The sequence below is a fragment of the Morone saxatilis genome, unplaced genomic scaffold, assembly GCF_004916995.1.
Source record: "Morone saxatilis isolate NCDOM2014 unplaced genomic scaffold, NCSU_SB_2.0 Contig3, whole genome shotgun sequence".
Lineage (NCBI taxonomy): Eukaryota > Metazoa > Chordata > Actinopteri > Moronidae > Morone > Morone saxatilis.
In genome coordinates this window covers 7321301-7338832 of record NW_023339873.1, presented here as the reverse complement: position 1 = coordinate 7338832, position 17532 = coordinate 7321301, and the positions used below count along the sequence as shown (strand labels likewise).

The following is a 17532-nucleotide window of genomic DNA, read 5'->3' as shown; positions in this document are numbered from 1 at the left end:
CAAATAATCATTAATGCACTCTGTCTCTGACAGTTTTCTTTTCTTATCTTTTCTTATCTTATATTTATTTATATTTGAAAGTACTTTATTTTTCCTGTGTGATTGAAATGTATTTTATATTGTATATTTGTATCTTGCAATTTCATGGCACCAAATTGACCAGGAGAACATTCCTTAGATAGGTGTGATATAAACCATACTTGGCAATAACACAATTTCTCGCCTCTCCTCTCCTCACTGATCTAATATTATGCATCATTAGTATATGATTGTTATTTGTATGGTAAAATTTTGTATTGTAAAGTGACTTAGCTGAATAAAATAAAAAAGTATTAAAACTAGCAAAAAAAGTACCTCAAAAATATGTATTATACATGCATATTAATTACTTTCCCCTACATCTTTAGCTACAAATTTAACTCACTCTGTTTGACATCAGCCATTTTTTGTATTATAAGTTTCATTTCTCTCCTGCTGTTATTAGTTGTGCAGGTTATAGTGAGTACAGCTGCTATTTATTTTGGTTTAAGCAACACACACAAGGTAAGCAAAAACGTTGTGGGGCTTTTAAGTAAATATATTTTTTATTTTTTTTTTTACAAACGCTGTAACGATAAGTCAGCGGTTGTTTACCGTGTAGTGAACGCGTAACACTGGGAAGCCATTTGTCGACTCGGTAGTTAATCCGGAACTTGTAAAGTAGTGAGGCGATGTTTGGCCAGCGAGTGAAAGAAGTTAGCATACTACTTTAGCTCCCGTTAGCAGCAGTATTTGTCAGTGTCAGTGGGTGTGGGTCGTGGCAAGCTAACTTGGCTAACAATGACAGACCGCACGAAGAGGTGGGAACCCAAAAACAAAAGCTAGCTCGCTGTTTTTAAGCTGACTTACCGTGTGCAAGATGCTCATCTGGCCCAGCTGCCACGTAACATAGCTAGTTATTGCTGTTGTGCTAGCTCTCATAACCAAAGCTGCCTAGCCACTCTAACGCTAACTTGAGCCGTTTTTTGATTGTTTTTTTTTAGATTACTTTTTCCTTTTCAAGGCACTTAAGTAAGAAGCTGCCGTTAGCTAATGTGTTTAACTAGTCAACCCGGTATTTTTCTGTAAAAGAAAATGTGAGCTTGCCGCAACATGGCGTACAAGTAAATTCGACACAGTAGCAATTAACGTCGGCTGTTAGCTTTTCATGTAGTTAGCCAGCCAGATGTTGTTGCAGCACCCTGCAGAAGTGCTTCAACACAAGTATGGAGAATAATGTTGACATTAAAGCACGTTTTGCTAGAACTTTGCAAGTGTATCAGGGTTGGCTTGGGAGCACACTTATTTATTTTTTTTTTTTTTTGACGTCGGGAAATGTGCAGCACAGCAGTTCTAGTTGACATTTCCCTCTCTGCTTTCAGGTTATTGATTTGTAAGCACTTACGGCCCAGCTACTGTCCACTTCCTTTTAGGAATAAATATTAAACATGACGACGCAGGCGCAGCATCTCTAGGATACAGGGTGTTTCTGACAGCTGTTAGTTTGTAGTCATAGTTGTATGTTTTAAATCAAGTGTTTAAAATCTGTGCTCACCAGCTACCACACAACAATAACCTAATTATTCCTTTTTAATTTTTTTTTTTTTTTTAAATATTTGCAATAGTGCCTCTTAATGCCATCCTTTTTTATAAGTTGTGCTACTGTCTGTCACTTATGTTCTTGTTTTCTTTTGCTCATTTGGGTGACATAAAACAGCCGTAGCCCATCATGGCTGATCTCGATTTCCAAACTGGGGACTCTGGGGCCTCCACAACATTCCCAATGCAGTGCTCTGCATTGAGGAAGAACGGGCATGTCTTGCTGAAAGGACGTCCCTGCAAGATCGTCGAAATGACTACCTCCAAGACTGGCAAGCACGGACATGCGAAGGTAAAAAAACCTGCTTGTGCATCCTCTGGAATGCAAAGCTTAGTGCACGTTTGTAATTTAGCCTGACATTTTCCAGTTTTACAAGTAACTCACATTGCTTACTTGGCCCGAGGCCAGATCTAATCAGTTGTGATCTTTCCCAGGTTCACCTTACTGGACTTGACATCTTTACCCAGAAGAAGTATGAAGATATCTGCCCGTCTACTCATAACATGGATGTCCCAAATGTAACAAGGAAAGAATATGAGGTGAGAAGACCTTGTTGGATATCTTGTTGTAACCTAGGGGCACCAAGGGGTATGCAGCATTTGCAGTGTGTGTGTGTGTGTAAAGTTTGTACTGGAAGCCACTTGTTTCCCCTGGCCTGTATAGGGTGTTTTGCTATTTGTTTAGACCACCAGTGCACCAATTTTGCATAATTTGGATTTACTATAGCCTAATCTTAATGAGGCAATGTGAAAAAATGAATGCTTTTTCAATTACTAAAGGGGTGTGCCACACGTGTCGGAGCTGAGCTGTCTCTTCAGAAGTTATGAAAGGTTATACAGGTTTTGAACTGGTTGAACAGGTTTTGGCATGGCCAACACAGGCTGTTCTTCCCTAATTGGAAGCCTCTTTTGGGCCAGCAGAAAACGCAGACTAGGTTTATTTTTCTGTTTAGTTTTATTCAACAAACTTTGTGCTGTATTGTCTATATTTTTATTTGGAAAACAATTCTAGTAAATAACATTTTTCCTTAGTTTATGTCTGCCACCCCACCATAGTCCTGTTCAACTGGATTAGATTTTTTTTCAAGTAATCTAATGAGTAACCTAACAGTATTATAATTAATTTTACCCAAACTAAATATTAAACATTTCAGTGTTTTATTCAGTCATCCTGAAAATTGACACATAAAGCACATTAGAATAATGATGGTCCTTTTTTTGTAAATGGGCTGATAACGCCGCTCAGTAACATGCAGTAATGCCTTTGGTCTCTGTTACAGCTGTCAGTTCTGTTTTTGCCTATTAGCCTGGCTTTCATTTTGTACATTGCTTATTCTTTAGGTAATTGGCCTCACAGATGGTTACTTGTCCCTGATGGATGACAATGGAGGAACCAGAGAGGACCTTAAGGTGCCAGATGGTGACATGGGAAAAGAAATTGAGACCAAGTACAAAAATGGAGATAATTTTATGGTGAGTTTTCTGTGGCCCAATGGCGAACAAACGGGTTCACTTATAGTGGCTGAACTTGAGCAACTGGAAAAATGGTTAATTAGATTAATTGTCTTTTCATATGTTGCTTTTCCATGTAGTCAGAGTAAATTTCCAGAATATTTACTTAAACGGTGTGTTAAGTGTCTGAGCTGCACCTGACAATAATCAGTTGACTTCCTGCACCTCCTATTCTATGGGTTGCTCTGAGAGTTTCTATATTCATAATTTTGTGCTTTGAACTGAGGTGGACTAATGTAGGACTATACCACCGTTTGCTTGATTTACCACTTATCTTCTAGTTTCGAGGTACAAGTTAGGGTTTTTAAATTGCCAGTTTCATCACAGTACAATATCGATTCTTTGGTTGGTATTCTTGATTCAGGGGTGGGATCGATATGTGACAATATCCTATTCCTGCTACATGACTGGGATAGCCGAGTCTGACAGCCGTCTTGACAGTGGCAAATATAAGCAGTCACTAATAGGTCTGAATGGCAGAAGGGAGGAAGGGAGGAGTTAAAACGGAGCTGTCAATGTGAAACAGTCTTCCCTCACACTCTCCCTCCCTTTTACACAAGACAAATTCTAAAGTTATGATTTTTTATTTTATTTTTTTCTTCTGGCTCGCAGTATCTCCCTGCTGTGAGATTAAGAGTATTGTCGCTGGGATTAACTTCCACTTAGTCCCTGCAGCAGCGCAGCACCACTAGAAGTTGTAATTTATACCTGTAACTCTTAATGTGCTTTAGAAACGTCAAACTATGAGGTAAAATATCGCTATAATACAGCGATATCATTGGCATAAAATTGTATTTACTGTCAGAAATGCTCCCTTTTAGTCACAGACACTCTTTGAGCCAGCAGCAACACCCTATCCACTTGATCTAATGTTGGAAATACAGCTGAGGATTAGGGGGAGGAAGAAAATAAACTCCCTGCAGTAACCTAGTTGTCTGTATACAAATTAAGTTCGAAACTGTCGGAAGCGTTGTTACAGCTTTCATAAAAAGACGTATACGGACATGGTGACGGATAACAAACGTTAGCATTCAATATCGGGAGGTGGCACCGATGTGTCCTATTTTAAAGATTACAATATAGATTGCTTTATTTTCCTTAAATCGATACATTGCTCCTAATCAATGGATTGGTACACCCTGGTATAACTAGAAGGAAAGAACTTAAGTACCTGCACCTGCTCAGTTTATTTATTTGCATTACTGAATTTATTAAATCTAAAGACAGATTGTCTTTGCTAGTAAATTTTGCAAGTCAACTCAACAAGTTGGCTGTTGAAATTCAGGCTGATTAAAGGGACCATTACTCTGCAGAAAAATGTGACTTGAGACAAATGGTCCTCAATTTAAAAAAATATGTTTTCCGTCTTCCCTTTTCAGGTCTCTGTGACGAAAGCATTAAATGAAGAGCAAGTAACTGGCATCAAGTCTTCTTCTTAAATATGTTTGAGACAACTATGGAGACCTCACACTCTTCTCCATTATGGCTTTGAAGCCTCACCAAAGCTACTGGCCTTCACCACACATTTCCACCAGTTTCTCTGCTGGTCAGCTGAAATCCGGAAACTGAACTGGGTCAGCTTCTTCAACTGTACCTTGGGCTCAGGGCAGACTGGCATTCTCTTCAATCAATGAAGTTCTTCACCCTTCACAGCTTAACTTTGCAATGGGTACTGATATTATTCCAAGAATTCCTAATAACAATATTCCAGCAAGTCATAACATTCTTTTTAGAGTATAGGTGAATGTGCTTTTATCTTGTATTACTTGTTTTGTAGAATCATTCCTGTCCCCTTCCTCTTCTATTGTTTGTTATTGCTTTTATCTCTTGATGAAAATATGAAGCTTTTGATTTGGATGTGAAAGGCTTGTTTACCATTGAGATGCTGCACCTTGCCTTCAACTTAAAATTTCCCCTAAATGATTTAATCTCCACTGGCTGACTGAACACCAAGTATGCTCTCTACTTGATACACTGTTCAGAGAACTTAAACACTTCATTGGTCGCCAGAATATGCCTTTCTGCTTTTGACAATTAAAACATATGCATTTACACGCACTTATAATTGACAGTTGACTTGTATACACATGCCTTAGCAGCTATGAGTTTATGTAAACAGCAACATTTTATTTAATCTGCATTCCAACTATCATGGCAGGATTTCTACTGCATCTAGCCAGGTGTCAATAAGATCGGCCTTGTGTAGCGGGAAACTGCTGTCTCAGCCATTCTGAAGCAGAACAGGCCTGGACAAAGGGTAGTTGGGTGGGGCCATTTTCTCTCCTATGCTATAAAACTTTCTTTTCACTTGAGGCCTTTATGAGCTGACAAATGTATAGAAAATGACTTTGAAAGAACAAAACACTGAAAACCTTTTAACATTATAGTCTTAAAACAATTGTATCTTAAAGCTTAATTTCAGCAATACAACTTTGTTCAAAAATATATGTTGCATCGTCACAATGCTAAAGATAATGACTTATTGGCATGCAATAGTGGAAATTAAACCCATTTAAAGTCTTATCAGATGTAGCCAAATGTAGGTGGTAGGTTTGCTGTGGGTTGTCAAAGTCTTGTCATGATAGACATTGGTGCTCAAGAACCGAATAGATGAGTGTTACAGATGAGCTATATTTTGTGTTGAGGGTGGCAAACTAGTTATAGAAGGTAAATTTGCGGGGTGGTAGGTTTGTTTGCAATTAAATGGGATTTTTAAGTGTTTTGCGACTTTGAACTCTGGATTGTGGCTCACAGGGGTTTTTATGAAATTATGCTGAATGGTTATTTGCTATGTTTACATCCACACAAAAAACTGTTATTGGGAGACATCTGGTAATTGCAGGAAATTAGAATGCGTTTACATGTATTACATTAATGTGGTTGCTGTAGAGTCTGCATGTAAATGCAGATATTCAGTTTCCTCCCCTACCTCCTACCATAAAATTGAAACTGAAACTATTGACGTGTATTTTCAATATATTTCAAGCACTGCAGCCTGAGGTTTTTTTTTTTTTTGTTGTTTTATTTTATTTTTTTCTATTTTTTTTTGTATTCCTTGTTTGTTTTTTTTCTGATCCGAGCAGTTGGACTGATCATGCAGTGAGGAGGACAGACTAGTGAAGTAGCCATCTTTTTTCAAGAGTGCATGTGTTAATGTTACAAAAAACCTGCTGTTTAACTGTGGAGATTACTTTTTTTTTTATTTTTTTTTTTTTAAGTCTGACTTTGACTTTGGATTTTGGCTACAAGGATGCACTACTGTGAGTTGTGATCATTTCACCTTCTGCAGTGTTGTCATAGCAATACTTTTCTAATTTCAAGTTTTGGTCATGAACCTGTGCTCTTGTAAAAACCCTGTTGCATACTCAGTTAAGCGTATGCATGGTCAAGAAATAGCAGAAATCCCTCAATCACTTACACCAGGGGAAGGAAAGGGTTTATATGTTGTTTATGACATCAGATTACTGCCAAATGTTGACAATAATCAGGTTACTTAAATGCATGTAAACATGCTGATTGTAATATGGACATAGGAAGGTATTCTGTCCAGCTTCAAGTTGTCTTTTGTACAGCTGCAGTTGGTCTGTTTCTGTTCTGATTTCAGTCCACCTAAAGTATTTTTTACTTTCGTCGAAACACCAAAGTAATCCACTGAATGTAGTATTGTGTATTAAGTTCGCCACTTTTTTTTTTTTTTTTTTTACTTTTTATCATTCCGTTCTTGTTCAGTTTGTGGTGACGTTAGGAGCTCTGGTATTTTGCAACAGTGGCTTCCATCTCTGGCTTCTTCCCCCTAGCCATTTAGATGTTCACATATGGTACAAAACAGCACAACAAGGGCCAAAGGTGAAAGCCACATGACTGTACTACTACATGTCACATTGAGTATTCATTTCTTTTAAGCAGGAAGCAAAAGCATTTGATTTGCATATAAAGGTGCAGAAGGCAGTGGTATAGTAGAAACATTGTGGGATAAGTGACATTCTGTGTAAAATAGGGGCACATGCAAGACAAGTCCCTGCTTGCCATAAGCACATAAATCCTGTAACAACTTCAGCATGCTGCCCTTCAGCCTCAATTTATCATTCTTTGGAGTGATGATCCCAAAGACTGTGTGTAAACTTAACCTGTTGTATGCAAATTGCAGGAATCCATGCTTTTGGGCTAATCAACAAAGCTGTACAAGTTAAACTAGTTTTACCAGTGAGCCAGAACACACAGTGCAATTGTGCTCTGTCCTTTATTTTGACTGCAAAAATGTCCATGGTGAAAGCCAGACTTTGTTTCAAGTATATGGTTTTCCTTAAAAGCTTTCCAAAAGCATCCAAATGCCAGTATTCGATCAGTTGTGCAGTTTGAATAGTTATGATATGAGGTTTCTCCTTCAGTCTCCACAGCCCTAACCGAAGACTAGTCTTTCTTAAGCCATATTTGTGTCCTGTTGCATGTGTCCACAACCAATGTCAGACGCATGAAAATTGACTCCTTACTTCCCCTCAGTTCCCTCCAATTATTAAGCTGCTCTGGCTTCTGATATGAAGTTCTAATTACTACCACGCATCTTGTCAAAGATCCTCAACCTTTTGAGAGAGGGATTATGGGACTGACCTCTGATTCTGTTTGAGAAAATGTTTACACTATAAGGGGGTCCTGTCCTTGTTGGTTCTTCATGCTGATCTAGCATCAGAAACTGTTGGGGATACATCTGCAAAATGACTGAGGTCTGTGTCATGAGGGCAGACTTTCTCAGGGCTCCAAAGAGAGTGTTAGGAGATGTATTACTTTAAAGGTGTCAGCAGTGAGGATAATAAATGAGATCATAATTGTTTTTAATGTTCATTCATCTGTCTCACAAGTCTATATTATTCTGATGTTGAAGAATGTTACATTTCCTATTTCTCTTTGGTGCCTCTCATCAAAGAAATCTAGCTTCACATTTTCTCTTTCTCTCAGTATTCTACTTACTCTACTTCATTTTTCTTGCAAGAAACAGTTTATTTGTATGTTTAGACCACAGGTACAGTGTTTTATGTTCAAACAGGGAATGGGTGAATTACTCAGTCTTGTGTGCTGTATGTTCCTGTTGTATGCTGGGGAATGCGGTTTAAGGTATTTCCCCAGCTTGGCACAGGTCTCTTTCTCCCTTTAATGTCTGATCTTAACAATCAAGGGAAATCTGACCTTGAGGAACAACATAAAGATACATGGGCTCCTCTCTTCTGTATTCTTACTAATGTATGGCTGCTGTCTTAAAAATCACAACATTGTTTGTTTTTATTAGGCAAAATAAAGTTCATTCAGATGTTACCAGCTGTAAGACATTTGTCAGCTGTTTTTATTTTGTCTGAAATGACAAATGCCTTAATGAAACTCAGAAAAACCCCAAAAAAGAAATGAACTGTGAGCTGAACAAATTAGTGAGGGTTACTTGGGTTTCACCTTGAACTTAGCTGCCAACAGATGGACACAAAACAACAGACAATATGAAAAAATATGAACGAATAGTCAGTATTGCCTGTGTTTAGGTGTAACTAAGTTCAATTATTATACTTAACTTTGATGTACTTGACTATTTCCATTTTATGCAACTTTATACTTAGATTAAAAAGTTTACTTTCTCACATACGATTACAGTGTTGGGCTAGTTACTCAAATATCTTACTCTTTTCAAAAGTAATATTACTTATTCCCTGCCAACAGTAATCAATAAGTACTGACATTAATTAGTTACTGGGGGAAGTCATTTTATTACTAATAATGCCTTACTGCCCAACACTGCTTATAGAATTGTATGCACTGCTGTAGATTAATCTACCCAACAGTATTCAAATTACCACAGCTTTTAGCACCTACAGCAGTAAAGTGAAACATACATTAATGCATCAGTAAGATTAAAACAAAAACATTGACAGGGAACATTTTGCAGAGTGAGTACTTGTTACCTAAATTTGCTGATAATACATACTTGTATATATATAATTTTATGTTGTAGTGCTCTGTTAATAAAGATATAAGTTATATCATAATCTTAATAACAATCTATGTATGCGACTTGATTTATCAGTCTGGGGAGTACACAGACATAGCACTGAAGCAATGGTAATGCAGTGGACGTTCTAGATTGATACCAAATACTGAAAGAATGAAGTATTTAAAAATTTAACAAGATGCATTGATGTTGAAGGCTCAGTAGGTGGCAGTAAAGCACCACATTTGATTGCTGAGATTTCTCTTAAGTTTTTTTCTTGCACCATTTATCTGTCTGTCTAGTATTTTTATCATGTATTAAAATCTTGGATATAGAAATTTTCAAATGTTTTAAATATTTTTTTACGATATCGGCTTTTATATACTTTCAATAAGACAGTTAAATTGGTTCAAATTCAATGGTCAACTACTATTGCAAAGGTAAATATACTTACGTGCAGCTGTGCACAATAGATAGGAAATATTTCAATTATTTCACTTTCACTTTTTCATTAGCACCTGGAAATCAAATGCCATTTTTGTGGTATTTAACAATGATGAATGATAATGGACACATGTCGTCCGTTTAGAAAGGACTGGGTCGATGATTACAGTGCCCCTTATCAAACAAAGCCACTGCCTGTATAGGCAATACGTTTTGGAGGAAACCATAGCACCATGCAGGTCTCTTTTGCTTTCCCACACCCTCCGAGTGAACAAGGCACATAGAATCACCCTGCAGTCCATACAACCCCATTAATGCATCTCCATGGCCATCAGAGAGAAACCTCCAGTGCTTCTTTCCTCCAAGCCTGTTACACTGGGAGCGTCTGAGCTCTTTCAAAGCTCAGTGTGGAGATTGAAACAAGGATTGTGGAGGGGATTGGCAGAGGTTTTATGAACCATTCCACAGTGCTCCGAACCTGTTTATCCAGACGGTGAAGCTGCTGGATTCCTGCCTGATGTTTGGAGGACATGAACTGGTTTGGAATGATTGGAGCCCAGGGCAGAGAGGGCTTCTCTTGTAAGTCTGGGAAAACACTACTCCAAACACACATATAGGCTACATACATCAACACAGGGGTAGCGCCAAGTGTAGAGGAGGGTCATTATGTAACTGCAGGATCTATGTCTCTAAACAGCATGGGATGGAGAGAGAGGAGAGATCAAAGCATTACTGTGAACCGTGTGCTTTTATTGAAACTGTATGGGATTAACTGTGCTTGTGTGTGTGTGTGTGTGTGTGTGTGTGTAAAATACTTGAGAGGCGATATAGAGCTACCTCCAGTTTCCTCCAACTGTTTCCAATCAGTCCCACACATAGGCATAACTGACCTAGTATTTATTACTGGTACTTTGTTTGTAAAGTTAATGCACCCTATTCAATATTTCTATTTAAGTCCTTATGGAAATATTAAATGGTAGGTATGAGACAAAAAATAATCAGCTTACCTTTATTATAATGAATCCTTATATAACTGTCACGACTGTCAAAGCACAGGTGTAAATCCTTGATAACATTTATGAGGCTACCACACCTTCCTGTCCAGAAGAGACAGGAAAAACAGATATCACCACACAGACAGAAATACAGATTATTCTTTTATTCACTTTTATCAGTACTGCCTCTGATTCTTTAAATTTGGGTCTTATATATACTCCAAATACTATACCATGCTTCAAATTCACATCAGTTTTGTTTGTTTCTTAGTATGTGCATATTTCCATGTCTGCATGGGTCCGTCTGTATGATGGATGATCGTTGCCTGTATAGGCGACCTTGTGGTTATTTTGGCCGTGTGTCTGTTTGAGTCTCTATGCATGTAGCCTATAAGTTTGTGTGCATGCGTGTGTCAGCATAAGTGGGGCTCTGGGTGTTTTTGAAGATCAGTGGATTTATTGAATCCAGATTTTGAAGTAAAATTGGGGAGAAAGAGCACTTCATCTCAGCCTCTGACAGGATTTGGAGGACTGATGGAGGACAGAATGTGGTGTTTCGTCGTCCTTTTATGTGTTCAGTCCAGCTGAGAGAGGAACAGTAGGGAAATTATCTGTATGTGTGTGGAGTAAGGGTACAAGGATAAATATAAAAAAATAATAAAAACAAATCCAACAACCATCTGAAGGATTGTGACGTGCAGAAGTGTCCATGTCTCCCTCGGTTTACATACATTTCTTTTCTTTGTAGCTTTGCCAGCAGTGAGGCTCTAGGGATGGCAACACAGGTCTGACAATCAGTCTTGGTCTAGACTGAAATACCTGAAAAACTATAAGATGGATTGCCATGACATTTTATACAGAAAGTTGTGGTACCCAGAAGATAGATCCGAATGACTTTTGCGATCCGAATGACTTTTGCGATCCTCTGACTTTACATATAGCACCATTGCCAGGTCAAAGTTTGTCCAATAGTTAATTTTTTTTTTGCCAAATACCGTCAAAATATGACATTCCCATCAGCCTCATCCCTACTTTGTGGTCCAAATTATCACAAACATTTAATGAGATACATTAAGTGTTAAATATTCATATTAAACAAGATTGGAACCTCTTTTGAACATATTTAGAAGGATTTTAAGGCCAGAAAATAATGCCGGTAGCAAGGCCCGACTGGAGACATCATCTCAACTTTCATTTTGGGACTGCATGTTTTACTCTTAAGTGCAGGCTGTGGTCAAGGTCTATTCTGTGTCAAAATGTTGGCTGGGAAAAGCGGGGACGTTGTGCATGTCTGTCTCTGTGTGAGTCTTTGTATGTGCACATTTGTACGAGAACGTGATTAAGACCAGAAGGGCAGGGGAGTGTTCTGTCTTTAGAAATAGTTATGCTAACAGATGTGTTCATTTGAGAACGGGGCTCACAGCATGCACTTTCTATTTTAGCTGACAACCTTCTGTCCACTCATACTGCTGGGAAGGCCCTCTTGTCTTGAATTAGTGAATGAGTTCACAGGCAAAGAATCTAGACTAGACTGGTTTTTGCTTCTTTAGAGTGTGGCAGAACAAAAGATTACTTCTTTGTTTTTCTCCCCTCAAGTAGAACAGTTTGAATTATTGTACATTCAGTATGCACATGTGTTTCAGGGGGCTAAATGCAAAAGGTTAGGTAAGTAACATTTTCATTTTTCTTTACCATATGAGCCGTTTTTAGTTTCTCCTACACACTTCACAGCCCTTTCTCTTTCCCAGGTTGCCATTAGACATCACTCAATCATACACACTGGTCCTTTAATTCTAGATGAATTTAAAGGTAAACTCTTGGCATCTCTTGGGCAGCAAGTGAAAGTATGCTGTTATACTATTAACATAATATTAATATACTGAGGTAATATTATGATTCCAAAAAACTAAAAAAAATCCAAAAACTATTATCTTTATAAAAAACATGGGATTTTGTGACATTAATTAATGAGTGAGAATTATGAAAAATAGTCACATACAGATACCTACATTAAGAACAGTTAATTCAATTTGGATAAAAACAAATGAGACATAAGCTTCTGGCCAACATAAATAAACATAAACAATACAAAAGAAAAAATAAGAACATCTCAATATAACTATGTATGGCCATATGCAATAATAAAATTAAAGTTCAAAGCCATATACAATACGTGCACATATAATACAGCATGGCTATGGAGCTTCTGTTTTCCTGGCCAGTATCTCTGGATGAATGGAGTTTGAACATTCAGGCTGTAGCCCCCGATAGACCTACAGCGTGTTGTTTCTGGCCACCTGCTCCCCTCTGGCACAGCTTTGAACTTCCTTGTGTGTGTGCGACCTTCAATGTATGTGTGTATATTTGTAAGGGCAGTTAGTAGGCTAGTAGTTGGAATGTTGAAAGGTTGCGTCCAACATCTGGAGGTTGACTTCAGCAGGAGGAGACGACCATAAAGAAGAGCTGATGGGAGGTGGATCATTATTCAAACCAGATGAGGATAGCTTCCCATAGCTGATGAATAAAAACACTGCTATTTGTAGTAGTCTTTATGTAATTTAATTTATTTTAACTTTACTTTGTTAACAGAAATATATTAGTCAATATTTCTCAAGAACAATGATGATTTAACTATGTTAAGCTGTTGCAAAGAGATGAAGAATGACCACAAAGGCACGCAAAGCAAACACAAAGACACAAAATGAGACAAATTAATGCAGAGTCTTTTTCAGTCTGGCAGTGTTGCTCGAAGGAAGGAATAATCTTTACTATTGCTACAAATCGCTGTAAAACTGATGTTAGAATATTTAAAGCTGCTTATGTGGCATTCATTTATTATACAGAATAAACAATGCAACTATCAATAATGTACCATTTGTTATTGCCAAGAACTTAGGGCTTTAAATTTGAGTGTCAACACATTTTTCTTATTTAAGGAACTTGTTCTCATATTAATAATATCAGCTGGTTATATGGAAGATTAAAGGTGGTACATAACATGAGTCATGATGAAAAGAATAATGTTTATGTTGACAGTAATGAGCTTCACAGAAACATGGCTTGTGGTAAATACTAACAGTCAGCAACTTTTGTGTTGCTTTTTTTGAAATTTGTCTTATTACTCATCCTGATGTATTTACAATCCTGAAGGAATATGTTGGGAGTGGTGGAAGAATGCTGAGGTGATGCTATCATACTAACGAACAGATGTCCATCTGCTTTCCTCCCACTATTATCATTTTCCAGGACATAGCTGAAGAAGACACAAACAATGCTTGTATGTGTATATTTCCAGAGGTGCTCGGGCGGATGTGGGTTTGTCATCTGGTTTGAGAGACTGTCTGCAGACCTTAGAGTTTCAGGTCCCCACAACAGCCAGACCTTACCCATGGTGGTGCTTATTTATGGAGATTGATGGTGTTTGTATTTATGTATAGAAAAATACTAGAAAAAGTACTAAATGCAGAAAAAAAGCCTAAACTGTGTTGGTAGCAATAAACTGATGCAGAGAGAGCTTAAGATGGGTTTAGTTGTAAGATCCAAAACTAAAATTTATTCTGCGTCCTTGAAATAGCCTCAATTCCCGCTTGTGTGGGAGTGGATTCCACCATAAACGTCAACTGTTCACAGTGCCCTGAAAACAATCTCAAGGACACCCTGAGAGAGACACTTTGTCACTGTGTTGTGTTTTTTTTTTTTGATAAAGTCCCCATTTTCTGCAGCCTGTTAGTGAAACAGCTCACTCGTGTTTTGTCTTGTCTCCAAACAGAATGCCATGAGAAAATGAGTACGCTGCTGACGCCGCGGCTCTATCTCTCTTCATGGAAGTGAAACAACACTGACTAACACCGTGCAGTCACCCACTTAAAATAATCAGCAGCCTCAGTTTGCACTGTTGCTGAACTGACTAAACTATGAGGAAGGATGATGAAGAAACACTCAAAAAACCTACAAAACAAATAACCTCACTTAGAATATTTGTCTGCTTAGACTTGTTTACAATAAGCAGCCTGTGTGTGTGTGTGTGGTGTTTGTGTGTGTTTGGTGTCGTGTGTGTGTGTTTGTACCTGCATCTAACCTAAGCAATCATGTAAATGAACAGATGCTCTTTTCTGGAATTTAAGCATTGAAGATAGCCTTTCTGATTGATTACAATATTTGACTAAGACAGTACATTTTTATAGTTTCTAGTTTTTAAGGATTACGAACCTTTGTTGTGTGTGTGTGTGTGTGTGTGTGTGTGTGTGCATGAGTAGGTGAATGAGTGTGTAATGTGGTACATATGTTCTGTGGTTCTGTGTGTTTGTGGACCGAGGACTGGGAGCGGTTATGAAAACAGTGCTACCCAGAGTACAGTTCTCCTGGATCACAGGTTGCTGCCCCGGGGGGTTGTGGGATAGGCTGGGCCACTGTAGGGAGCGGATAAACTTGACAGTGACTCCCAGAGAGTCTGTGTGTGTTTGTGTGTGCGTGTGTGTGGGTCTGTGTGTTTTACTGACCCCAAAAGAGCAGGAAAAGGATCCTGACGTAAGTGACATCATAGTAAAGCAGAACAAGCTGTTTTCGAGCTGATGCTATAATCACTTCTGACGTTCCTATTTGTATGAATGTGTGTACGTGTGTGTCTGTGATGTGTGTGTCCACAACCAAGACCATATGTAGTGGAAGGGAGTCACAAATGCATCCCTAGACCAAACGCCTGTCATATTTGGTGAATTTCAGGATGTTGATCCCAGCAGAGCAGCCAGCTTAAAAGTTGGCTTTATTGTAGAATGGTGGACATGCAGTCTTGTTTCCATGCAGCAGGTGGTGCCACAATGTCTAAGAAGGGGGCGAGGACCACCATGTGCATCACACCCAACAACCACAACAAATGCCTCTGTGCTATTATTTCAAAGAAGAGTAGTATAACTTTGGGCTACTCTCTGTGTCGCAGAAACAGTAGCAGCAACATGATACAAATGAGCCTTTTGGTGACAAATCACAAATCCTGCAGATTTATCTTAAACTCTTGATGCAAATATATGTATATACATAATATATATATATATATCATATCATATAACAGTCATACAACTCCAAAACACCAGATAGCTAAAGTAATTATCACTAACACATACTGAAATAAAAAAGAATTTAGAATTTACTTCCACTACCTGCTATAAGTATTCCCTTCATGTCCAAACACTAACCTCTATGCTTCATCTTCTCTTTTCTGCCTTCTGTTTCAGGGTTATGGTTTTGATGCTCATAATCCCTTCCTTATTTTTGCTGTTATCTTACTAAATCCGTCATACTCTGCCTTATTGTCTTTTATAATGCTCTCTGTGTCTTTTATGTTCTCCTTTTCCCCCCAAACCTTCTAGTAACATTACAACTCTTCACATCTGGGATGCACCTGTTACGTTGAGAAGTCAGTTTTCCCATGAGTCTCCAGTGTTTGTGAAGTTTAAAAAACCCACTACCCATTAATAAGAATAAATATTAACATGCATGAGTTATAACATACAGGTTCTGGAGCTACCCTTTAAGAGTTTCAACCAATCTAAGGCTTTATTATCTGAAAGAGAAAAACTGGGTGCCATACAGTGAGCACACATAATATAACTAAATATAACACAATATAACAATTTACAGATTACACAGTAATTAAAAAGTAAATGCACGATTATGGCAGTAGACTGAATGTGAATGTGAAAAAAAGGACACATATTGCTGAAATTACACTTATTATTCTTTAGACATCTCCAGCTATTCATTCATCTGTTTTGTAGGTGAACAGTCCCTAATTGTGAATGTTTTCAGAATGTAGATTGTGTACAATAGGATGTAAAATTTGTGGCCATAACATTGCTGTTCTGTTCCTGTACCACTGACATTTTAGAAAATTCAAGATTTACACTTGACAGAATTGACATGAGAACTTAAGCCTGTGAGTTTCTTATTGTTTGAACCTGTAAACTGATGGGCTTTTGTCTTCTCTAATGAGTGTAGACAATAATTGCTGCAGATTTCACCATACTCATCTAAATTACAGTTTCCTGCAGGTGTTTCATTGTCACTAGCTTCCCGATTGACATGGTACATCTACTTATTGTTCATTTTCTGGACCATTGTAAAATGTTTATTTTTTTGTTTTTGTTTGTGTGTGCAAATACAATGATGAGTGTGCGTGATCCTTGTCAGTGCATGTGTATGGGAGTCTTAGCTATAGTCTGTGTGATAGGCTGGATCATCCTCAGAGCCGCTCTGAATCATTGTTTCCAAAGCCTGTTGCCGTGGTAGCGAGAGGACAAAGTGATCTGACCGAAAAATACAACCACATAAATCTGCACTTAAAAGGGAACTGCCCCATGCCCTGTCTTTGTGGTGTGTGTGTGTGTGTGTGTGTGCATGCATGTGTGTGTGCTTGAACTTCACAAACCAACTTTAAAATCTGATGTCTATCCTATATATGCATTTGAATTAGATTACCAATGCATTATTGATGGAGTGGAGTTGGTGTGAGCGTTTGCTGTAAGCAATATGAGAGCTGTTTGAGGTCTGCATTTGCAGTGCCAAGTGACAGCATAAAAGGAACAGATTGTTTATCGATCAGTATTGAAAATCAATGGAAACAATATCTTTTGCTTCTCCTTCTTTCTTCTCCTTTCAAATTATTTCCTCATGTCCATGCCAGAGAACATAAACCTGACAACCATGAAACCAGAGAGAGAGAGAGAGACAGTGGGAGGGGTGGGTTCAGCAACTTGTTTCTATTAAACCAAGGTTAGGGCATTGTTCTCCGAATGGAAAGATCCAACACAAGGGCCCCTATTGATGACCACCAGCATGCTAATGTACAAAATGTCATGGCTCTGTGCTCACCATGGAATAGGTGGAAGTTACACATTGATTGGAAATCTGCACTCTGCCCCCTGTATTGTTGAGCTGCCAATCTGTCTGCATCCAATAATAAATATCAGTTAGAGCGTGTGTCTGTGTGAAGTGGAGGTC

The 17532-nt window shown here is 38.2% G+C and overlaps 1 protein-coding gene across 1 annotated transcript; it reads left to right on the top strand.

The window, feature by feature from the left end:
- Positions 1–1741: 1741 nt before the first annotated feature.
- On the top strand, positions 1742–8446 carry eif5a2 (eukaryotic translation initiation factor 5A2; the record flags this gene model as incomplete). The annotated part of the gene is given in 4 exon segments (XM_035674290.1): positions 1742–1909; positions 2053–2157; positions 2959–3090; positions 4509–8446. Coding segments are annotated over 4 exon segments (465 nt in total), but the record flags the coding sequence as incomplete, so codon positions are not given.
- Positions 8447–17532: the final 9086 nt, after the last annotated feature.